This window comes from Oryx dammah, unplaced genomic scaffold (genome assembly GCF_014754425.2).
Source record: "Oryx dammah isolate SB20612 unplaced genomic scaffold, SCBI_Odam_1.1 HiC_scaffold_1, whole genome shotgun sequence".
NCBI classification, from domain to species: domain Eukaryota; kingdom Metazoa; phylum Chordata; class Mammalia; order Artiodactyla; family Bovidae; genus Oryx; species Oryx dammah.
Window position 1 is genome coordinate 74,560,609 of NW_024070185.1, and position 23,558 is coordinate 74,584,166.

Genomic DNA, 23,558 nt, shown 5'->3' on the forward strand with positions numbered 1-23,558 from the left:
TCATGGTCACCAACTTCATCTGGGGTTCTGGCTTTGCCTGGTCATCCTCCTATACCTCACTAGCTGTCTTCCCCAGCTGAAACAACTCTCTACCAGCCTCCTTACTCCACTCTCAACAGCAGAGCTGGACTTCTGCTTTGAGATTAGAAGCCTCTGAACTCTGAATTCCGTGTCCCACCTTTACCTCTATACCCACCTGCGTGCATAGCCATCCTCAACTCTGTCCCTCCTGCTACAGGCAGACATCTCTCCTCTGCCCTTTGCAAGGCCCATGCCTCCCCACTCTAAGACCCACTCCCTTTCATCGCCCCCAGGAGTGTCATTCTGAGTTAGCCACAATCTCCTGCATCTCCATGCCTTTCCCTACTGGCTTCCTCCATCAGCCTATAAACTAGTCTCTGCTAATTTATTAAAAATAAACAAAACTCTCTGTATCCCAGAATCATCTCTCTCCTCCTATCACAATAGTTTGTTGAAAAAGCTATCTCCACTTCCCTACCTTTTGTGCCAAGGTATTACCTTTTCTAAGAGATTATGGAGGAAGATGCTCGGAGCTGGTGATGGACAGGGAGGCCTGGCATGCTGCAATTCATGGGGTCGCAAAGAGTCGGACATGACTGAGCGACTGAACTGAAGGAGAAAGTGAGAAGAAATTGAATTGGCAAATGTACATAGTACTTATGCTCCCTCCCTCCTAAGCTTGGTCAGGCTTTCTGATTCTGAACGCCTCACTCTGGCTCCCTCCCTGACATTCCTCTGATAGGACTCACTTGGGCCCCCAAAGTGGCCAAGGAGGGAAAAGGCCCCAGATTCACTAGCCTTTGCTCTCCCGGCCTGTGTCCTTTCTCCTGATTCTCCGAGTAGTGGCAGATCCTATTCTTCTCAAGGGATTTTGACTGCAACTCAGTTTCCCTCCACATTACCCCTGCCATCATCAAGACCCCAGGTGGTGCCTTAATGAGGAGCTGCCCAGTGGGGAGTCCCAGAGCCTGTGATGCTGCCTAACTGAATCACTCCCTCAACATAGTCACCACGCTTAGTTCACATACTCTTTCCACCCTGGCCGCCACACACTGGATCAAGATGGGATGCTGAGCCAAAGATCAATACTCTGCAAGAAGCCTGGTCCCAAATCTCTGGGGACCAATGATACACAGGGGGCTGTTGATGGTAAAGGACATGCAAGTAAAGATATTCAGAGAAATGGCAATATGCAGAAGCTGAGCAGGAGCAAAAAACATGAATTAGACACAGAGAGTAAGTCAGGCAGTTGCTCGTAGCCAGACACGGAGTCAGAACCACAGCCACTAGGACGGTATTAGATGCTTCATGACCTTCTGCAGTTGAGAGGCCCAGCTGGGAAGCAGCAGAGGGTTTTTCTGTCTTACCTAGCATGCCCTGAATCTCTCACCCCTCCACTCCGGGCAAGAAAAAGATGCAGCGTTCCAAGTTTTGACCACAGCCTGCTGGTCCTGTGGTCCCCTCATGCCTGTTCTAAGACCTTATTGAGGCCTCCAGTCCCCCAACTCCATCTCTCCCAATATTTCAACCCCACCTGCCTGGATCCTCAGCCAGACATCACTTCAACACCCTCCAACTGCTGTGCCCACCCTGCTACATGGTCCCAGAAGAGTCCACACTTTATGCTTTCCTAGTGATTGAACACCCATGCTGTGGACACAATGGAGAACATAAAATCCAGTGGAAGATCCAATTTGCTCAACTCTTCACTGAGTCCACTACTGCCCACGATCCTGCTCTGGTTCCTGTAGCCTCCTGGCTACCACTGCAGTCTTCACCTTTCTTTATGCTCCTGACCTGTCCATGGTGAACCTGAACCTACAGCCAAGGTGAGAGAGAAGAGGAACCGCTAGGGGTAAAAAGGGTGAGAACTGAAGGGGGAAGGTAGAATTGAGCATATGTTTTTAAGGAAAAAGCATGTTTGTAAGCTGACTCCTTCATGAGGGCAATGAACATTTTCAGTCATCCCTCGGTATCCTCAGGGAACTGGCTCTAGGAGCCCCCATGAATTTTTTTTTTACCAAAATACTCAAGTCCCTTAAATAAAAAGGTGGAGTACAATCAGCTGTTTGTATCCACGAGTTCTACATCCACAGATATGGAGAGCTGAGGGTATACAGGCCCAGGTGATATCTAAGAATCATATGTATATTTCTACATTTAATCCTCATAACAATCCTTCGAGGCAAGCACTACATCTTGTTCTATGGATGATGAGAACACTAAAGCACAGAGCAGTAACTTCCTAGTAAGTGGCAGAACCAGGATTCAAATCCAGACAGCTTGGTGACCAAGGCCATGATCTCAACCACTATATTGTAATACAGGCATACTTCAGAGACATTTTGGGTGCAGTTCCAGACCACCTCAATAAAAGGAAGATCTCTATAGTGCAAGTCACAGAAGTTTATTGATTTCCCAGTGCTTAAAAAAGTTATGTTTACTCTAAGAAGTGAAGTGAAGTCGCTCAGTCATGTTTGACTCTTTGCGACCCCGTGGACTGTAGCCTACCAGGCTTCTCTGTCCATGGGATTCTCCAGGCAAGAATACTGGAGTGGGTTACCATTTCCTTCTGTAGGGGATCTTCCCGACCCAGGGATCGAACCCGGGTTTCCCACATTGGAGGCAGAGGTTTTAACCTCTGAGCCACCAGGGAAGCCCTATACTGTAGTCTATTATGAATGTGACAGAATTATAGCTAAAAAACAATCTACATACATACCTTAATTTTAAAATATTTTATTGCTAAAAAATGCTAACCATCATTTGAGTTTTCACTAAGTTACAGTAGTAACATCATAGATCACTATAACAAATATAATAATAATTAAAGTTTGAGATATTTTGAGAATTACCAAAATGTGACAGAGACACGAAATGAACACTGTTGGAAAAATGGTGTTGCCAGACTTGTTCAGTGCAGGCTTGCCACAGAACTTCACTTCTTATGTAAGAAATGTAGTATCTGCGTGCAACAAAATGAGGTATGTCTCTATGCTGCAGGTGGAGAAAAATGCAGAGTCCTTCAACCAGCCCCAAATAGGAAGCAGATAGCTACCCAGGGATCTAGACAGTCAGGTTACTGCTTGAGGCTGCATCTTCAGTCCAGATCCTCCCAGCACCCATCTGAACCTACTTTTCCTGTCTCCAGACTGGGAGCTCCTGGGGGTCAAGGGCAGGGACTCCCACTCCCCTAATCCTACTTCCACACAGCAGGCCAAGCAGAGGTTTATCAGACAAAGAGACAGAGCCTTTATTTCCTAACTCACTCCTTGGATCTCTGTCAGAAGACAGATGAAAGGCACTGTATGTAGAAGGCAAAGTAACCTTCTTCTTTCTCTACATAATATTTTATTTACGCTGTGGCAAGTTGACCTACACATTGACTTAGGATGTTGCTTCTTAAGCAATCTAGAACCCGGCAGAGACTCCACACCTGTCACTCTTCACAAAAGTCCCTTTCCAGGAGCCAGAGGGAAGGGGAAGCAGGACAGGGAGGCCCACTTTCATAAACTCAAGTTTTGTTGGAGACCTTGAGCAGTTAGAGGCTTCTCAAAGGTACAGCCATCCTAGACAGTCTAGACAACAGCTTGCCCACAGGTCCTCAGAACCGGCTGTCTCGAGCCCTTCTTCGAGGCTGAGGGCCACAGCTGGAGGCAGGTGTGGGCCCGAGGTCAGGGGGTGCCCCAGGGGGCTGGTAGCCATACTCATTGGGGTCCAGGGGGTCTCGGCTCAGCAGCACCCACACTGCAGGCACGTGGCTGCGGACCGTGAGGGGATCCAGGCCAGTGTCAGCTGAGGTAGGCACCCAGCTGTCCTCGGTCTGCAGGAAGCGCAGCTTGGTAAGCTGGTACAAGCCTGGTACCCGCCGTTTGACAATCTCAGCACAGCTGACAGCCTTGCCTGCAGCGCGGCCAGAGCCTGAGAATACCACGTGGCGAGCGCTGCCGCCCTCCAGCCGCTCCAGCGCCAAGCCCAAGAGGTTGCGGATCTTGCTGCCGGCTCGGACCCGCATCTCCAGGGTATCAGGAGGCAGCTGGGGCATCGGGGAAGGTGCGGGGAGTTCCACAGAGCCAGCTTTCCGGTAGTGCTCCATCCAGCCTGCTGTCGTGTCCGCCTTGCTGCCCAGCTGCAGGGAAGTCAAAGGATGGTGGGCACTGTGTCCCAGGCCACCCCCACCCTAGGGTGCTGCTCCACCCAGACTTCCCAGAAATGGGACCTTAAACCCCTCATCCCCAGGACAAGGAGTCATGCCTGCCTCCCCCTAGGGGGGCATGTACCCCAGTCCTCTGGACAGGGCCATAACCCTCCACCGACCCTGAACACCGGCCAAGCCCCTCCATCTCTAGCTCCCTGGCACTGGGAATGAACCTTTCTCATCCGGGGCTCCTGGGGACTGGATCCAGGCCCTCACCCGAGACTCCCTAAGCACAAGGCTGAGTGCTCCTCACCCTGGGCTCTCCACGGGGCGACCGGGCAAAGGCGCCTCACTTCGTGCTCCCAGAGGTCAGGGCCAAGCTCCCCCCTCCCGGCCCCCCACACCCCATGCTCCACCAAACGGAGCCAAGAGCCCTCATCCAAAAGCTCCTCAAAGACAGAAACGATCCCCTCCCCAACTCCTGGACCCCGAGGACAGGGTCGGGCACCCCTCTCTCATCCAGAGATTCCAGGGTCGATCCCCTCAACCTAGGGTCCCTCAGACACTGGGAAGCAGAGGCTTGACGCCAACGACTGCTCGGGCCACCCCTGGCGTCGGGGCCGCGAGAGGCCGGGCTCCGCGATCCCCACCGCCACGGGCCACCGCAGAGGCCCAGCACCCGGCCTCCCCTCTCCTCCTCGCACCTCCAGGCGCCCCTGCCCCGCAGGGCTCCGGCTCTCACCGCCGCGGCCGCGCACTCCCTACGCTCGATCTGAAGCCAAGATGGCGCGGGCCGAGAGCGCGCCGAGGTCGCGGGGCCGCGCCCGCCGGACGGGGCGGGGCCTGAGGGGCCGGGTTCGCAAACTGAGAGGTTCCGGACGCCGGGGAGGGAGCTGGCCCCGAACGCGAGGATCCGCTGCACGCAGGGTGTCTTTGCTGTTCTGCCCCAGGCAAGGAGCATTCCTTTGCTAGCGGAGAGAACGCTGCGGGGGAGAGGAGCCGCCAGCAGAGGAGTCCCGCGTCCGAAGTCCGCGTCGGAAGGATGCGGAGGATTTGGCCCTTAGAAGATTCAGGGCAGGCGTTACTCGCTGAGCACACCGCAGTAGCAGAGCAGAGTGGCGGGTTTCTCTTTGGACCGGAGCTAGAGGTGCCGGGTGATGTGGCCCTGCGGGGGCGAGAGCCTAGATCACCGAGTTCTGAACTTTAACCTCACCCTGTGGGCACTGGCGAACCACAGGGGGCTTTCATCGAGGCGCAAGTCAGACTTGTTCGTGTGCGCAGCTCTCGGGCCTCCCTCTGGTGACTCCTGGCCGCACGTCCCAGGGGCATGTCCGCGGTGCTTCGTAAGTTGCCCTGCCTTTAAGTGCTCCAATATTTGTTAAAGCACTTGTTGAAAGAATGAGCCAGAGAAACAACACTGGGAATGGGGAAAAGTAAATTAAGGTGGAAGACACTACGAGGTGGGTTTGGCGACTCTTCGGATGGAGGAGGGAAGAGTCTAGGATGGCTCAGTTTCAGACGTGTTGGATTTGAGATGCCAATGAGGCCGCGCCGGTACGGTGGCGGGCAGGTCGACGTAAAGGGGCCTGGAGCCGCAGCAGTCCCGGAGACCATAAGGGGACAGCAAACACTTGGTGGAGTGAGGTGCCATCGGTTTCTTTGCTAACATGCCAACTCTCCCTCCTTTCCAGCCACAGCACCGCCCCGCCCCACCCCCGTCCAAAAGCCCTCTGCATCCGCTTTTAGGCTCCCCTTCTCTTATAGCATCAGGAGAGCAACACAGAGGCTCCCCTCTCCTTTGCACATCTGCTCCCTTGGTTCTCAAAGACCCTGCGTATCACTCTCCAGAGCTACCTGCCACATCCTTTTCTTCTGTGTCCCCAAAGAACCCTTGTGCCACATGGTTCCCTCGCCTTTTCCATGACTGTTTCCCCTGCTATCCTGTTCAGGGCAAGGATCAGGTGGACCCTTACCTGTGACCTCCCCACCTGGTATGGCATCTGACATTTAGAGTGTACTTGGTAAATGTGGGATAAATAGATATAAAACCAAATGTTCCACTCACATCAAGCAAATGAGAGCATTCATCCTGAGGGCTCTATATCTCCCAGAAAGCTAGACTAGGATGAGTATAGCTGGTGGTCCAACTCCTAGGAAGATGGACAACTCTGGCCTCCACCACCCTCATCCCCACCACCATTCCCATCCAAGACCAGGAAGCTAACACACTCCTGCAGTGATCTCTACAGTTTTATTGTCACTGGAACAGGACACTGATGAGGGGAGGAGGTGCAAAGAGCAAATCTCAAGTAACCAGACCTCTGACCTCAGAGCCCCACCTGAGTCCCGCCAGGTAGGTCTTGAATCCAATAAATACAGAGCCACCTCTTTTCTGCTCTGTTACAAGGGCAGGCTGGCACAGGTCCTGGAGCCTGGCTGCCCCAGCCCACCCTGGGATGGGAAGCGCCATTCACTCTTCCACAGGCTTCACTTGCTTGGCAGCTTCTAGCTGGCAGAGAAGTTCATCCCACTGCACAAACTGCTTGGAGAGAAGCATTGTCTGGTCACAAGTCAAGGTGAGAATGAGAATCTGAGAGAGGGAGAAGAAAGATGTTTGCCTCTGCCTAAAGGCAGGGGGAGCTGGGGAACAGACAGACTGGTCGGGATGGGTTGAGAGACAGAACTAGGAATGGAATAAAAGGCCAGGCTCCATACAGCACTCCTCAGGGGCCCAGCTGAGCGGAAAGGATACAGTCTTGTTGTATTCCTCCAGAAGCACCTTAGACTCCTCAGTGATCTCCACACACTGGTCCTGTGGGGCCAAGGTGGGGCAAAGAAAGGCGTTAGACAGAGCCTACACTCCCCACTGCCTGCCTCATCAGGGACCCTTGCTCCTCAGAAAAGGTAATGTTTAACCTCAGAGCTAAAAGGAGCAAATTTCTAAAGAGGCACTTTCAGGCTCCGCTATGGGTAGCCTAACTGCAGTCCTGAGGTTGATGGAAGAGGGAGCGAACCACACATTTAAAGACCTATTCCTACCGGTATATCCCTCCTTCTCCCCTGTACCCTATGTCTGAACCCTCTCTGAACTTCACACTAGAGCCTGGCAATAGTGAAAAAACAGCTCCTCTACCTATGGTCAAGGATACATCATCCCCAGGAATTCTTGGGCACCTCCCAACATCAATCCTCTGGTGTCTCAGGACAGCCCTAATCTGGAGGCAGGAGGCCTAGATTTTACCCTAGGCAAGTCTCTTTCCCTCTGGAAGGTGCATGCAAGACAAAGGAGAAACCCTAACTTTCCCCTGAAGCTGACATCAGCTCCTGAGGCTACTTCCCCAGGAGACAGGGGTGGGGACAAGGAGCCTCACCACCTCTACTTTCCTACCTGGTCTCTCCCCTCCATACCTGCTGCTGGATGTGGATCTGGGCCAAGCTCTGCAGGCGGGCGGCATGCTCAGGAACGGCTGTAAAACGCAACGCACACTGCCCAGTGATGCTTGTGCCTTCCCCCGGGACTGCTCAATAGTCTATTAGGTCTTCGGCAGGATTAGAGTATTGAGTGGAGAAGCTAAACAAACGCCAGCTTCATCGACCACTGCAGCCGGAGGTGGTGGTGGTGGGGCTCCCTGCCCACCCCAGTCCTACTCTAGGACCCAAAGGGGAGGGGAAATACAGTCCCCTAGAAGACAAAACCTTGGGGTTTCCAGAAGTGCCCCATATACCCACCCCAGTGCTGTGAGCAGGACAGGTAAAGAAAGCTTTGATTATTATAGGATCTGTTCCTTTGCTCTCAGCCCAGCGGGACCAGAGCTCCCTGGCCCAGGGAACAGGGAGCCTGCAGGTGGGCTGAGGACAAATGCAAGGTCCCTAAGCTGGTCACCTGGAACCCAACACCCAGAGCCTCAGCCACCATGCAGGGCCCACAGCTTAACACTGTCAGATGCTCAGCAGGAAACTGATCAGGGGTAGGGAGGGGGAGCTGGGATAAATACCTCCAGAGACAGACAAGATGGATATCTGGATTCAATTAAAGTCACTGTCTGCTTGTCAAAATCCCGGCCCAGGGCAGTGCAGCAGGAAGAATTCACACACATTCACACACACACCCCCCGCAGGGACTCTTACAGTAAAACCTGGCCTCTGCAACACCCTGAAGGACAGATGCTGAGGGGTGGGGTAGAAAACAGAAGAAATCCTAGAGTGGGAGGCCACTGGGCTTACCTGAGTGTCCTTAGGGCCAAACTGCCTGAGTTCTGAAGCTGAGCTCTATGCCCTGGAAATTTTAATCCTAGTGCAGGCGGCCAGTACCCCCCAGGTGAGGGTAAAGACAAGGAGCAGAGCCAGTCTGATCCCAGGGAAGTCCTGCCCATCCTACCTCCCCACGTAGAGCAGAGGAGATGCAACCCCAGAAGGTACCTTTGATGTGAGTGCTGTCCAGCATGGGCACCAGAGCCTCCACCTGCTCCAGAAGTGCAACCTGCGAGAGAATGAACTGCTCCTCTGCGGCATGAACAGACAGAGAGTAGCAGTGAGGCGGGCCCAGGCACAGCCACTCCTGGGTGAGGAGCTGGGGACCAGGCCAGGGAGAGGACTGAGTCCTGGAGCCAGGGGCAGCCACTCTGTCCACCGCCCCCTTCTTTCTGTGCACACTCCCCCAGTCTGCCTCCACCTCTCCTGGATGCCACTGGTCTGACCTATCTTGAGCCCTATCTCTAAGTGCCTCCAAATCCAACCTTTCTCCAAGTTTTAACTCAGGCCTCTCCCCCAGCCTCCTATCCACAAATTCAGAGAGCCCCTCCTAGGCCACAGGAGACAAAGTACTTCAGACCTGAAGTACCCAAGGGCTCCTGGGAAAGTCTGAAAGAGGGGACTTGTGGAAGATACCTGGCAGGTAGTGCTCAGTGGATCAGAGAGCACAATTACAAGTTCCTGGAGAACTGGGACAGTAACAGGAGAGTCCAGTGACAAGCGCAGCAGGACTGGGATGGCCCTGTGCACAGGGGGTTTTAATGACTGCAGAGTGGGAAGGGGATTCAAGAAGGGAGGACAGTTATGTCAGTCATCTGATGGCAAGAATGCATGTCAATCAGTAGAGGAAAAAGAATTCATTTGGCTGAACTGGAGCAAGGAGAGCACAGGAAACAGCTAGATGGGAGGGGAGATCTGGCAGTCTATACGGAGCTTTGAATGGTAGGCTAAGGAATTAGGAATTTATCCTAGTAGGAAGAGAAAGATATAGACACGCTGAGGTTCCAAAGTAAACACTGTGGCATGCTGGAAATGTGTTTTGGGAAGATGATAGTGAGCCACATGCAAGAAGTGGGAAACTAGGGTCAAGAAGAGGACTTAGGAATAAGCAAAGGAAAAAAAAGAAAGAAAAGAAGAGGACTTAGGAAACTGTTCAAGTGCCAGGGGATGAACACCGAGATAGTGCCACACGGAGGGGTGGAGAGGCTGGACTCAAGAATCGGTGCAGAAGAAGACCTCCTGAACTTGGTGTCTGAGCCACAGCAGTGGTTCAGGGATGTTCTGGTTCACTGCTGTATACCTCACACCTAGGATGTCCGGATCTCAGCAGATGAGCACTTGAATGCATGAACAAACACAGGTGATGGCAAACCATACCTTGTGGAGTAGCTAACTAACTGATAAGCAAACATTGCTAAGACAAGAGTTCCTGCCTAGAACTCTGAAATCCCAGCACCTTCCCACCTGCAAGATGCTGAAACCCATGCTTATATCTTCATCTCTCCCACGGCAATGCTCTCTGCCCCCACCCTTTCCTAGAAGCTCTGTGTCTGCCGAGCAGAAGTAAGGAAGGTTCTGAAGGAAAATCCTAGAGGCATGCCATAGATAGAACACCGGAGTCGCTTCCACAGTGGCTGGCACTCTGGTCTGCAGCTGGCTCCAGGTTCTACTGTACCCAGTGTCTACAAGAGGACCACAAGTCCACCTCCAGCCTCAGTCCAGATTCCAGAGAGCAGCTTCCCAGGCTGCATCCAGGAGAGGACTGAGAGGGAGGCCATCTCTGTGCCCAGCGTCCCCCACATGCACATGCACATCCTATCCAGCACTACCTGCCAAGATGAACTGCAGCTTGGAGGCATCAGGTAAGGCAATGCGGTCAATGTACTCAGGATCCAGGTATTTGATCAAGTCTTCAACTAGAAAAGTAACAAGATGGAAAATGGAATAAGGTTGAGGAGTGGGGATCAGTCTTCTGAAGGAAGGATATCAGGGCAAGGGTCAGCCTTGGGGAGAGCCTTGAGTGAGGAATTGATACCCACAGGGTCCACCAGGCCCCCATCCCCACTTCCCTGTCTCTTCCCTCTGATCACCTGCTATTCAGTCACTAAGTCATGTCCGACTCTTTGGACCCTGTGAACTGCAGCATGCCAGGCTTCTCTGTCCCTCTCTATCTCTGGGAGTTTGCTCAGATTCATGTCCATTGAGTCAGTGATGCTATCTAACCATCTTGCTGGCCAGAGTCAAATTTTACAGCTGGGAACACAATTACCTCCAATACCCTGGGGCCCTCAGCATTTTCACTGATCTATCTTCAAGGGTAGAAGGTACCTTGCCCCTCTATGCCACCAAGATGTGCCAGAACTTTATATAAATTCTAGTTACTGAACAGGTTGCTAGCTCTGACATAATCAAAAAGGCCTGGCTGAGCCAAAGCTGGGGCTCTCAAGGTGCCTGCTTTCTTTCCTGCCCCTGAACCTTGCCTATGGAAATTCCACACTCCTCCTCTCTCCTTCCCCAGTGGACTTTCAGGCAGCGCTCTTATCTCATAACTTAGGACATTGCCATGGGCTTGGGGTTTAACCACAAAGTAGAAAGCATACCCCAATTCACCATTTCATCAGGAAAATGTCTTCACCTGCTATCCCCAAAGGGAAACTCCAGTGACCTATTGGGCTTAAGGGCCTAGGCAGGGAATCAGGAAGCATAGACTTGAGGAGGGCAGGCAGGCACCTCATGGAAACACTTACTTTTTTTGTACAGAACCTTCACCCTCTCCCTCTTGCTGGCGATGTTCCCCAAAGCCACCTGCACCTTGACCAGGCCATCAGCCACCTGTAAGGGGAGTGGAAGTTAATTCCAAGATTTACCACTTGGCCCAAGGCTTGGAAGAGATAAAGAATCTTCATTTCCTCAGACTCCAAACTTCCTTGTCCCTACAATCACCCCCTTCTCTTGTATTAAGAGATCCAACTCAACTTTCTGGGAATCCTCAGTATGAAGGGGTAGATAATCATGTACTCCTCGGGGAGTTTCATGTGTGATTGGGGAAGTAATAAACTACTTCAGGGTTTATGGGGCACTAGCACATACTATTGGAGAAGGCAATGGCATCCCACTCCAGTATTCTTGCCTGGAAAATCCCATGGACGGAAGAGCCTGGTAGTCTGCAGTTCATGGGGTCACTAAGAGTCAGACATGACTGAGCGACTTCACTTCAACCATTATTTAATACCATCCATTTTTATCACCCCAAAAGATGCACCATAGTCATTAACCATCACTGCCCATTCCCCCTCATCCTAGCCCATAGTAAACATTAATCTATTTTCTGTCTCTGTGGATTTGCCTTTTCTGGACATTCATATGAATGGAATGATACAATATGTGGTTTTTTGTGTCTGGCTTCTTTCACTTAGTATAATGCTTTCAAGATTCACCCACCTTGTAGCAGGGTATCAGTACTTCATTTCTTCTTATGGGTGAATAATATTTTCTACAGATATGCCACATTTATTAATCCACTCATCATACAGCCTCTCTTCCTCCGGGCTACACGTCTCTACCATGTGTTTTTACAGCCCCCACCCAGTGTTTCCCAACCCCATCATAGGTCACTTAATATAGTAAATGCAGGCCTACATGCCAGTCTGCATGCCCTCTTCTAGTATGAAGTAGTGTTAGTCACTCTGGAGAATGCGATGGCACCCCACTCCAGAACTCTTGCCTTGAAAATCCCATGGATGGAGGAGCCTGGTAGGCTGCAGTTCATGGGGTTGCGAAGAATCGGACACGACTCAGCGACTTCCCTTTCACTTTTCACTTTCATGCATTGGAGAAGGAAATGGCAACCTGCTCCAGTGTTCTTGCCTGGAGAATCCCAGGGATCGGGGAGCCTGGTGGGCTGCCGTCTATGGGGTCGCAGAGTCGGACACGACTGAAGTGACTTAGCAGCAGCAGCACATACTATATATTCGCTGATCCCTTCCTCTTGGCTAAATTGATCTAGGCTTTAAGGGTAGAGAGTGAGGAATTCCAGTATTAAAGGGTTGAATAGAGGGAGAGACTATGAAAGTGAATGATCTCACACAGGTTTTAGGTTAGAGGGTAAGGAATGCTGATATTCAAGGACCAAATATATGAGGAGGTAAATCAGTTCAGTCTCTCAGTCATGTCCGACTCTTTGCGACCCCATGAACTGCAGCACTCCAGGCCTCCCTGTCCATCACTAACTCCCAGAGTCCACCCAAACCCATGTTCATTGAGTTGGTGACGCCATCCAACCATCTCATCCTCTGTCATCCCCTTCTCCTCCTGCCCTCAATCTTTCCCAGCATCAGTGTCTTTTTCCAGTGAGTCTGCTCTTCGCATCAGGTGGCCAAAGTATTGGAGTTTCAGCTTCAACATCAGTCCTTCCAATGAACACCCAGGACTGATCTCCTTTAGGATGGACTGATTGGATCTCCTTACAGTCCAAGGGACTCTCAAGAGTCTTCTCCAACTCCACAGTTCAAAAGCATCAATTCTTCAGTGCTCAGCTTTCTTTATAGTCCAACTGTCACATCCATACATGACTACTGGAAAAACCATAGCCTTGACTAGATGGACCTTTGTTGGCAAAGTAATGTCTCTGCTTTTTAATATGCTGTCTAGGTTGGTCATAACTTTCTTTCCAAGGAGTAAGCGTCTTTTAATTTCACGGCTGCAATCACAATCTGCAGTGATTTTGGAGCCCAGAAAAATAAAGTCAGCCACTGTTTCCACTATTTCCCCATCTATTTACCATGAAGTGATGGGACTGGATGCCATGATCTTAGTTTTCTGAATGTTGAGCTTTAAGCCAACTTTTTCACTCTCCTCTTTCACTTTCATCAAGAGGCTCTTTAGTTTGTCTTCACTTTCTGCCATAAGGGTGGTGTCATCTGAATATCTGAGGTTATTGATATTTCTCCCTGCAATCTTACTGAGTAAAAGCAGCCAGAGAGACAGGAGGCAAATCAGGAGGATTTGCATTATAGATGTCAAAGGGAAAAAATGTTTTGAGAAGACAGTTCTCAAATGGAACACAATCTGGTGACAACTAATACCACAAGCAGTGTACGCATGTACGTCATTACGTCTGAGGCACTCAACTCCAGGGTATGCCCGATACAGCCACATTCAGTGAAAGGTCTTTCCATAATTAAAAACGGGGATGGACGGGAAGTGAGCTCTCAAAATTCAGCCACTAGAGGGAAGGACTGTCAGTCCATATCTGAACACTCAGTATTCAATCCTTTCCCCTCCTAATCCTGGCCCTCTCAGACCTCATCCCTAACTCCCTGGAGCCTTCCTTATCCATCTCTGGTCTGCCTCTTTTGGGGTCCCATGGACCTCTCTTTGCACAATTCACTTAGCAATTAGGCAAGGCTCCACAACGTCCCTTTCACTGTGACTTAAGCTCTTACTGAAAGCTCTTACTCATTAGTTTCTCGAGTGTGTCAGGTCTCCCCAACTATCCCGCGAGGGTAAAGACGGAGTCTCCTCTTTGAGCCCACTTCAAGCCCACAGTTCCCTCCATGGGAATGGATCCCAAGGGTCCGATATGCTCTGGGAGGTCTCGGACCTTTGCTATTTCAATGGCCTAGTTGCGAGCAATGGGGCTGGAGCTGCAGCATCCATCTCCAGGACCAGGCCAATAGGCCACTCCTCTTTGCCCCAGTGAGGGACCACTGGACCCAAGATCGCTCACCTTCCGCGAGCCGCGAGACCCGCCTGGTCCGTATACCCAGCGCTCCAGCTCCTCCACCCGGGCCTGTAGCCGCTGAACATCGGTCACAGCCGCCATGGCTCCCGCTGTCCCGCCTCAGCCAGGAATAGCCAGAGGGCAGGACATCCGTCCAAATAGAGAAGGCGGGCCAATCCGAGTGGACAGGAGCCCTTGCATACAGGAAGTGACGCAACGATTCAGCCCTTCGATGCGGAAGTGGCAGGCAGGGCCTACGAAAAGCTGCCTGGTAACCTAGGCAACGACTACCTGTCAGGCGCTAATTTCCAGCCCCTGCTTGTCAAGACGAACTTTGCCTCTCTTCTTCGAATTCCAGGGTACCAGACAGATTTCCCCTGCCCTTTCCCCGAGGTTGCACATATAAATATACCCATTATTGTAAGATTGGTCCATTCCCATAGAATAGTAGGAAGTTCCGTGAGATACTTTTGGAATCTTCTAAGAGACTTTATTTTTTTAGGCTCCAAAATCACTGCAGATGGTGACTGCAGCCATGAAATTAAAAGACGCTTACTCCTTGGAAGGAAAGTTATGACTAACCCAGATAGCATATTCAAAAGCAGAGACATTACTTTGCCAACAAAGGTCCGTCTAGTCAAGGCTATCGTTTTTCCAGTAGTCATGTATGCATGTGAGAGTCGGACTGTGAAGAAGGCTGAGTGCCGAAGAATTGATGCTTTTGAACTGTGAAGTTGGAGAAGACTCTTGAGAGTCTCTTGGACTGCAAGGAGATCCAACCAGTCCATTCTAAAGATCAGTCCTGGGTATTCTTTGGAAGGACTGATGCTAAAGCTGAAACTCCAGTACTTTGGCCGCCTCATGAGAAGAGTTGACTCATTGGAAAAGACTCTGATGCTGGGAGGGATTGTGGGCAGAAGGAGAAGGGGACAACAGAGGATGAGATGGCTGGATGGCATCGCCGACTCCATGGACATGAGTTTGAGTGAACTCCAGCAGTTGGTGAAGAACAGGGAGGCCTGGTGTGCTGCGATTCATGGGGTCGCAAAGAGTTGAACACGACTGAGCGACTGAACTGAACTGAAATGAAGGTTCACGCAATTAAGCGTCTTGCCCAAGAACACTCAACACTGTACTGATGTGGCAGGATTGGAATTTGAACTCAGGTAGTCTGATTCATGAGACTGAGTTCTCCTATTCATGGCCTTTGCTATTCTGTCTTCCTCCCTGAAAACCCCTGGCCCAACACAGCCTGTGTATACCATATAATTCCTCTTCCTCCCCAACCCATAGATCCAAACAAGAAGGAGAGGAGGCACTGGAGAGGGAGGGATTGCAGCTTTATTATCCAGATATGAATTGAGGGACATCTCCTTTACAACAACGCAACCCATCCCTTCACCTGGCTCCTGAAGAGAAGCAGGTCTGACTTGAAGAGGTGGCGTTCTAAAGATGACATTGGCACAGGGGAGCACACGAGGAGATGATGGTAAGAACTCTTATTATTATCAGGGGCAGAACTCTTTGGTAGATGCTGCTGGAGTTGGCCAGGGAGGGAGTCCCCTCCTTTTGGCAATGAGGTAGATGTAACATCAAAAGAAATCTCTTTGGCTTCAAGTCCATATGGCAGTGGGGGGTGGGGGTGGGTAGTGTTCACCTCCCAGGGCTGGGTCCTAGAATGGGCATGCTGGAAGAATGGGTCTCCTTCTCCCTCAGCAATGGGGTGGGGACTCTCAATTTCAAGTAAGAGTTCTCAGGGTGAGGTGCTGGAAGGGGGCCCTGTCGGGAGTGGGGGTGCAGGGTTGGTTGGGCCCTGGGAAGCTGGTACAGGCTGGCGACGGGCAAAGAGGACACCTAGCAAAGAGATGAGGAATTGGTAGAGGGCAAAGACAAGCAGGTAAAAGTAAGGCAAAGAAATAGAAGAGGGAAACAAAAGTCAGTGTCCTGATTGCTAGAATATCACGCACAGAGCCCTGTCACAACCAACGAGGACAAGTCCCTTGAGTCAGTTAAAGACTCTTGTGCCAATATAGATACCCTCCAACATGTAAACAAGAAACATTTACACTGATACACAAACCCATGATAAGACATCCCATGGTATTCATGCCAGAGAGGTCATGCCTTGGACCCCATGCCATGTAGACACCCCCTTTAATCCAGGTCAGTGTAGCAATTCCCTGAACCCCATGTTACCCATGCAGGTTTGGATATCCCTGAACCTCATGCTAGTAGAGAAAGTCTAAAACCTCCATGCCAGCATAAATACCCATGACCTCATGCGAACAGAAACAGCCTACAGGACCCATACCAGTGTAGACTACCCCGTTGATCTCTAGGGCCATGTTGATACTGCTGATACCAGTGCCTGCCAGACTGAGAGGCCCATCCAGCCGCTCTTCTGTCCCGGAGGGAGCAGGGAAGTCACATTTTGGGGAATTAGATTTCAGCTATAAGCTCCCCCCTCCATCCCTGTAGACAGCCCCCATCCCACTTCAGCCCCACACCTGTAATCGCAGAAGTGTCTACTGAGGGATCTATCTGCCCCACCTCCAATGCCTATTGGGTGATGAGTCTGTCCTCCCTCATTGCACAGGCTAAGCCCTCTCAGCAACAAGTCCCTCCTCACCCCTAAGGGGAACCTTGCCACGGGGCAGGAAACTGGGGGGTGTGCTGTGTCGAGGTAGGTCCATGGGCCCCATCAGCACAGCCCTCTTCTCTGGGGGTTCCTCTGGTGCCACCTTCTCACGTGCAGGTCCAAAGGCCAGGCCCACAGGCAGTGCCAGTCGAGGGGTGGGAATTCTGCTCTCCTCTGAAAAAAAAAACCAAAAACAGATCATTTAGCTCCCCTGGCCCAAACAACTCTGTCCCTGCATCTAGTTTTCCCCATAGGCCTGGAACCAAGGGAGGTTACCCAAGTTCAAGCACCAAATTCAATCTCCCCTCCCATCCAGTCTCAGCGTAGAGGCTCTGAAGCTGGAGAGCTCAAAAAGGCCAATATACCTGACTAGGTTGGTCCAATCTGGGGGAATTCCCTTGCTTTTTTTAAATTTATTTTTTAATATAAATTTATTTATTTTAATTGGAGGCTAATTACTTTACAATATTGTATTGGTTTTGCCATACATTGCCATGAATCCGCCGCGGGTGTACATGTATTCCCCATCCTGAACTCCCCTCCCTTGCTTTTGATTGTTAAATAATCCAGGGAAAATAGCAGGCAGAAACCACATGCAGATAAAAGCCATCAGTGAACAGGTGTGGAATGAAGCTGCTCTGGATAAAGGACCTTTCCCTGAGCTTCAGCCCCACACCGCGCGGTAACCCTTACCCCGGAGCTCCCAACGTTTCACTGATTCCAAAAATCACGACACCTAAACCTTAGCATACACCAAACCTTAGTGCCCATCAGTCCTTATTGTCCCCATACTTCGATGCCTCCCAGACCTCAGTGTTCACATATTTTAATGTTCCCTTTATCTCAGCACTCTTCTGGTCTCAGAGACCCTCATAATTCAGCCGCTCTACCCTCACACCTTTCTTAACGGGGCTCGGACTTAGCCGCGCGCAGGCGTGGGCCGGCAGGCCGGAGGCGGGGCCATGAGCAGAGCGTGGGCCGGGCGTGGGCGGGGCGGGCCCGGGCTCGGGGGCGGGGCCAAGAGTGCCCCGAGGTGGCTGCCCAGCCAGACCGAAGAGCGGGGCTGCGGTGTAAGCCTGACGACGGCCCTCGCGCCGGTTGCTGTCGATGGCAGCCTGGAGCTCCCCAGGGGAGCTGAGCGCCCGCGTCTCGCATTCATACGGGTACAGATACTTCATGTACCTAGGAGCGGACGGGGTGGGGTGGGGTGGAGTGGGGTGGGAGGCTGGGCCCAGCTGATCAAGCCACACACCCGGACAAGAACCCTCGGGGGGGCCCCCCAAGCCCCCGGCCCCCAGCTCCCGCGCCTCGCTCCCACCGCTCGCGCGCGCCTGGCCTCACTGGGTGCGTAGAGTGAAGGCGGCCGACGTGATGGTGGTGGGCAGGCTGAGGCCGCGCGTGACCTCCCGCCACACCTTGCGATTGATGACTTCCACCAGACCGCCCTTGGCCGTCACCAGGCGGAACAGCGCGTACAGGTCCAGCACCTGCTTCGCCATGATGGGCACACGGTTCACGGGTGTCCCTGATGAGGGGTGAGCAGAGAGTCAGGACACTAAGACCCTGTCTGCCGGCATCCTCAGAGAGTGGAGGAATTGGCTGCCTGGACCAGTCTTGGCAAGGCCCTGGCGATGGGGAGGTGGGATTGCAGGCGGAGCCCACAGCCTCCAGAGCCTCCACTGTAGCAGGAAGGACGGGAGGCTAGACTAGGGGGTGGCAAACTTCTTCTGTAAAGGGCCAAACAAATGGTAAATGTTTTAGGCTTTCCAGGCCAGTCTCTTAGAGCTACTCCACTCTGCCATTGCAGGCTGAAAGGATATTTAAAGGAATAGAATATAGAGGATATTTAAAGGAATGAACGCGGCTCTAGTCCAATAAAACTTTATTATTTACACACTCTTAAATTCAAATTTTGGAGAAGGCAATGGCACCCCACTCCAGTACTCTTGCCTGGAAAATCCCATGGACAGAGGAGCCTGGTGGGCTGCAGTCCATGGGGTCGCTAAGAGTCGGACAGGACTGAGCGACTTCACTTTCACTTTTCACTTTCATGCATTGGAGAAGGAAATGGCAACCCACTCCAGTATTCTTGCCTGGAGAATCCAAGGGACGGGGGAGCCTGGTGGGGTGCCGTCTATGGGGTCGCACAGAGTCGGACGACTGAAGTGACTTAGCAGCAGCAGTAGCAAATTCAAATTTCACACGTCCAGAAAGGTTATTCGTCTTTCAAATTTTCCCCTTATTTAAAAATGTGAAACCCCCTTTTTTTCTCGTGGGCGATTAGCTTTGGCCTCCTGGCTTTAGTTTGCCGCCCCCTGGGGTAGACCATAGGAAGGACTTCCTGATAGTGCTGAAGAGCCAGACTCCTCTAAGTAGCGGCCCCTGGGTGGCTGCAGAGGCCGGGGGATGGTGAATGGAAGAAACAGCCTCCGCAGCGGCTCGCCGACTCCGCAGTCCCCGCCGCCCCCGCCGGCCGGTCCTGACAAAGGGGCCTGTCTGCGCTGAGCGATGGGCCCCAGTTAATTCCTTACCGATCTCGGCCCCTTCCGCTGCCGCCTTTGGACCCGAACAATTAGCTGCGGTCTGATTAATGGGGGGAAATTATCGGCCCCGCGGGACACCCTCCCCCGCACAGGGAGCACAGTAAGGCAGGGACCTGAGGGAGGCAGAGCTGGGGGGAAGAGGGGGCTGGGATCTGCTCAGACCACACTATCCCACCCAGTGGAGGGGATACCAGGAGGAAGGGGCAGGGAGGGGACATTGGGATCAGAATGACCCAGCCTTCCTGGGGAGCAAAAGGCCCTGGAGCCCCACTGAGGGTCCTTGGTTGGGAAGGGACCTGCGCGGGGTGCTGGCCTGGCCCTGGGGTGGGGGCCTGAGGGACTTTGGCCGCCAGCTGCACTAAGGGGGTGGGGGTGGGGGCCAGTGCAGCCAGTTAATTAGCGGCTTATCAGGCTGCTCTAGGAGTGAGTTAATTAGCTTTGTAGAGAGAGATAATGAGTCAGTCTTCTGGACCCATGAATCTGGGGAGAAGCTGAAGTGATGAACTGCCGCCCACCCTGATCCCTTCATGGACCCTTGTTGCATTCACTTCTGGCTCTGAGATTTCTGGAAAGGAATTCCTTCTCCTCCACAGCACCCCCTACCCCTCGAGAGAAGTCCTTCCTTGGGTCTAATTCCAGTCCTTCCTGCTGCAAAACACATTGGATGTTTCCTGCCTGAAGCAAGGGGAAACTGAGGAGAGACAAGGCTGGAGGAAGGGCCAGGGAGGAGAACCAAGGCATTTCCAGTACCCCAATTCTGGAAACCCCCACACCCCAGGCCAGCCCCCTACCACTTCACCCTCCCACCCTCCCAATTGATCCCACACTCATTAACCTGCCAGCAGGCTGCCCACTAATTAATCCCTGGGTGGAGAAGGGGGGCAGGGTCAGAGGTTAAAGATGCTATTGAGGACCCAAAGGATAGGTGCTGCCAAGCCCAGATCTCTGCAAAGAGGACCCAAACTGAGGATTAAACCCTGGGGTTTCCCTTCCTTGAACCTGGTACGTGAGGGTCCCTCCCTTACATCAACCCACTCACCCCTCTTCTGCATGAAGCTAAACAGGTCATCGAGAAATTCTTTCCTCTTGGGGTCTGCATCGAGCTCGTACAGCTGGGGAAAAACAGGTCATTTCCCAGCTCTGTATCCACCCCCCCACACACACTGGGACCCCCTTCAACTCCAACCCCTGGATAAAGGACCCCAGCTGAAGGGGCAAGGAGGTTCTGAAACATAGACTTCCTGAGAAAGCATTGAGCTCTTTGCCCTGGGAGCAGGTAGGGACATTTTTTTTCCCCCTGATACATACAGACACCCTCTACTGGCTAGCAGTGCTGTGCCCTGGGCAGTTAACACCACCCACCAGGGGAGTAAGGGAAGAGAAAGCTGCAGATGTTCTGCCTGCCTTCCAGAGCCCTAGGGAGGAAGTCAGGCTGGTGCTGTGTTCTACATTGAGGAAATTGACAGATATGGCTGAGTCACTCATTCACTGATTCATTTGTGCTAGGGTTTCTTGCTGCTCACACATCCGTGTGCCAGGACTGGGGTTGAGGGGCAGAGATGCCTCTAACCCATCCCTCTGGCAGGGTGGATGCTCAGGAAAGCTGGATTGAAACCTAGGGCCTCTCAGCCCACATTCTGGTCTGATCTCCTTCCAGGAACAGTTTCCTCTACTTCAGAAGCTGCCGCAGAGCCAATGGCTCTGGACCACCCAAGACCTGTAGGGTGAGGACTTGAAAGGCCAGGGATCCTCCCACCCCTTCTCAGTCACCTACTTCCAGTATCAGCTCTCAAATACCCCAAGGAGGGACAATCTCTAAGTTAACAGTGTCTTTTACCCAAGTAACAATCCCTGAGAAACACCGACAGGTAACATTCCATCCCCTAATAGGAACTCTCAGAGTAAAAAAATACCCATGAGTAACAAACCCCAGAGATGCACCTTTAGATCTGCACTCCCACAAGAACTGAGCCCTAAGTCTTAGATGGATACCTGCAGATAACACGCGTGCTTTCCAAGTAATAAGCCTCTGAATTACACCTACGAGTAATAGTCGCTAGAGCCACATCTCCAGAGTAACAGAGCCCTGAGAAACAGCCCAAGTTTTACACAAAAGCCACAGAATCTAACCACAGATTAACACTTCGGGAAAATACCCCAAACCAACACCCTATGAGTAACACCACCAGAATAGCACACTGAGAATCAGTGCCCTGCATGACACCTCCTAATGACAGCCTAGAGTAGTGCCTTAGAGTAACATCCAGATGGGTTCTGAGGGGATGAAGAGCCTCAAATTAAGGCCCTGTGAGTAAGGTCCTGTCATTCCCAGCTGCCCAGGGGCCCTTCAGTCCCACTGTGACTGTAGTGGTCACCATGGGCTGGCAACTGTCACCCCATAGGACTCAGGCCAGGAAGAGGATTTGGATGGGGAGAAGGCGACAAGAAAGAGACAAGGTGGATATCAGCTTGCCAAAGGAGTGGCAACCTCCACTCCACTTTTAAAGCCAGAGGTAGGCATCCCAGGACACCTCGACTGGTCGCTGGACTCTGACCTTGTGACTTGATGTGGAGAAGGTGGCATAGTGCTGGCACTGGAATCCCCAGTTCCCAGATCCCCCTTCCTCAGAATTCTTGAAGATTCCTACACCCCTCCCACTTGCCCTTCCAGCCTCAACAACAAGTGCCTTCAGTCTGTCAGCCTCCATTTTTCTGGGTATCTCCTGCACTTCATGGTGTATGCCTTCTTTCTGTCTCTCGGGTGTGTCTGTCTCTTCCTTCCTGTCACTGTCTCTCCCTGTCTCCCCACTGTCTCTCTCCAGGTCTCTGTCTCTGTCCTTCCATCCTGCAGAGTGCAGTGGGGGTGGGGGTGCTATTAATCCCCTTGCTCTGTTTTGCCCAAAGAGTAGGAAGGGGGAGGGCCTGACATTGAGAGGGTCCTACCTGCTTGAACTGCTCCTCGTAGGTCCACTCGTGGGGATGAGGTCCAGGGGGCTGGCTGGAAGGTGAGCTGCTGCCCCGGGTCCCTGGCCGGCTCTCCTCAGCTGCCTCATCTTCTGCCCCAGCTTCTTCTTCCTCCTCATCTTGGCCATCCTCTTCTTCCTCAGCTCCAACCTCCCCCAACCCCCTCTCAGGGGCCTCCAGGGTGCGGGATCCAGGAAAGGAAGGCCCTGGTGGTGCTGGTGGTGGTGGTGGTGGGTGTGGAGGGGCCAGTGGCCCCACCCCCTGGGCCAGCCTGGCTGCCTGCTGCCTCTGCAGGGCTTCCATGACAGCTTCCAGGCGCAGTCCCCCCACGGGTGGAGGGGCTGGCACCAGGCGGGGCCCTGAGGAAAGGGCTGCCTGTGGGGGAGGGAATGATGGGTGTTGGATCCAACCAAGGGGAGGTGGTCATGGATTCAGGGAAGCACCAAGGGGGGGCATGAGGAAAAAGTCAGAAAGATCGCTTTCTCAGAAATCCACCGAGAGGTAAAAAAGAGCAGGAGAGACAGGGACCGGACCCAGAGAGACAGACACGGACATTGACAGAGCACAGGTAGAGACTGAGCAGATCAAAGAGGGTGACAAGGACCAAGAAACAGAGAGAAATGGAGGGGAGAGAGAGAATGACAGGGAGATGTGAGGACAGAAATGGAGACGGGCCTGAGAGATGGGGAGAGACGAGAGACTGAGAGGGACCAAGGTGGAGAGAGGCAGAGACAGAGATGGGGAGAGATGAGATTAATAGAGACATCAGAAAGAGACTGGGCAGATAGGAGATAGAGGAGCAAGAGATAAAAATCAAAGACCTGAGTGACAGGCTGTCCAGGGAGAGTCACAGAGAGACAGAGGCAGACAAATAGTAAGACCAGGGGAGAGAGGGACCGGAGAAGACCGCAGCAGGAGGCAGAGACGGAAGAAAGAGATTAGACAGAGACAGGGCAAAACAGTTAATAGACAGGGGGCAGAGACGGGGGAAAAGACGGAGCCGAGGCAGAGAGGCTGCGGACTAGACCCGAGGAAGAGCGGGAACAGAAGATCCCCGGGACAGACCCCGGGACGGGGCCGGGGACGCCGGGGTCTCGCTCCCAGCTGCCACACTCACCAGCCTGGCGCGGCCCGCTGCCCCCGTAGTCTCCACGGCGCTCCCTCCGTTCAGCCCGCCTCTCGGGCGGCCCCTGTCGCGGCTCGGTTCCCCGCGCAGAGTCCCCTGCCGTGCGCTCCTGCCGCCGCGCGCCCCTCCGGCCTCCGTGCGCTCACTCGCTGCTC

The 23,558-nt window shown here is 52.6% G+C and overlaps 3 protein-coding genes across 5 annotated transcripts; all 3 read right to left on the reverse strand.

Annotated features, from left to right (window-relative positions):
* Window positions 1-2,744: 2,744 nt before the first annotated feature.
* Window positions 2,745-4,967, reverse strand: LOC120866484 (ribonuclease P protein subunit p25-like protein). 2 transcript variants are annotated; one of them, XM_040244270.1, is made up of 2 exons: window positions 4,864-4,967; window positions 2,745-4,150 (listed from the first exon to the last, which is right to left on the reverse strand). In XM_040244270.1, the coding sequence occupies exon 2, from the start codon at window positions 4,115-4,117 to the stop codon at window positions 3,626-3,628; it is 492 nt and encodes a 163-aa protein (XP_040100204.1). In that variant the 5' UTR covers window positions 4,118-4,150; window positions 4,864-4,967; the 3' UTR covers window positions 2,745-3,625. The 2 variants fall into 2 exon arrangements, with proteins under 2 accessions (XP_040100204.1, XP_040100210.1); XM_040244276.1 differs by having other exon boundaries at window positions 2,745-4,147; window positions 4,864-4,960.
* Window positions 4,968-6,391: 1,424 nt separating this feature from the next.
* Window positions 6,392-14,287, reverse strand: LOC120866500 (dynactin subunit 3). Its single transcript, XM_040244286.1, has 7 exons — window positions 14,139-14,287; window positions 11,158-11,242; window positions 10,240-10,326; window positions 8,579-8,662; window positions 7,568-7,626; window positions 6,912-6,971; window positions 6,392-6,719 (listed from the first exon to the last, which is right to left on the reverse strand). The coding sequence occupies exons 1-7, from the start codon at window positions 14,232-14,234 to the stop codon at window positions 6,630-6,632; spliced, it is 561 nt and encodes a 186-aa protein (XP_040100220.1). The 5' UTR covers window positions 14,235-14,287; the 3' UTR covers window positions 6,392-6,629.
* A 1,119-nt stretch (window positions 14,288-15,406) lies between these two features.
* LOC120866509 (AT-rich interactive domain-containing protein 3C-like) lies at window positions 15,407-22,580 on the reverse strand. Of its 2 annotated transcripts, XM_040244296.1 has the most exons (7): window positions 22,257-22,580; window positions 20,353-20,425; window positions 18,112-18,295; window positions 17,669-17,952; window positions 16,762-16,944; window positions 16,444-16,533; window positions 15,407-15,986 (listed from the first exon to the last, which is right to left on the reverse strand). In XM_040244296.1, the coding sequence occupies exons 1-7, from the start codon at window positions 22,578-22,580 to the stop codon at window positions 15,886-15,888; spliced, it is 1,239 nt and encodes a 412-aa protein (XP_040100230.1). In that variant the 3' UTR covers window positions 15,407-15,885. The 2 variants fall into 2 exon arrangements, with proteins under 2 accessions (XP_040100230.1, XP_040100236.1); XM_040244302.1 differs by lacking the exon at window positions 16,762-16,944.
* Window positions 22,581-23,558: the final 978 nt, after the last annotated feature.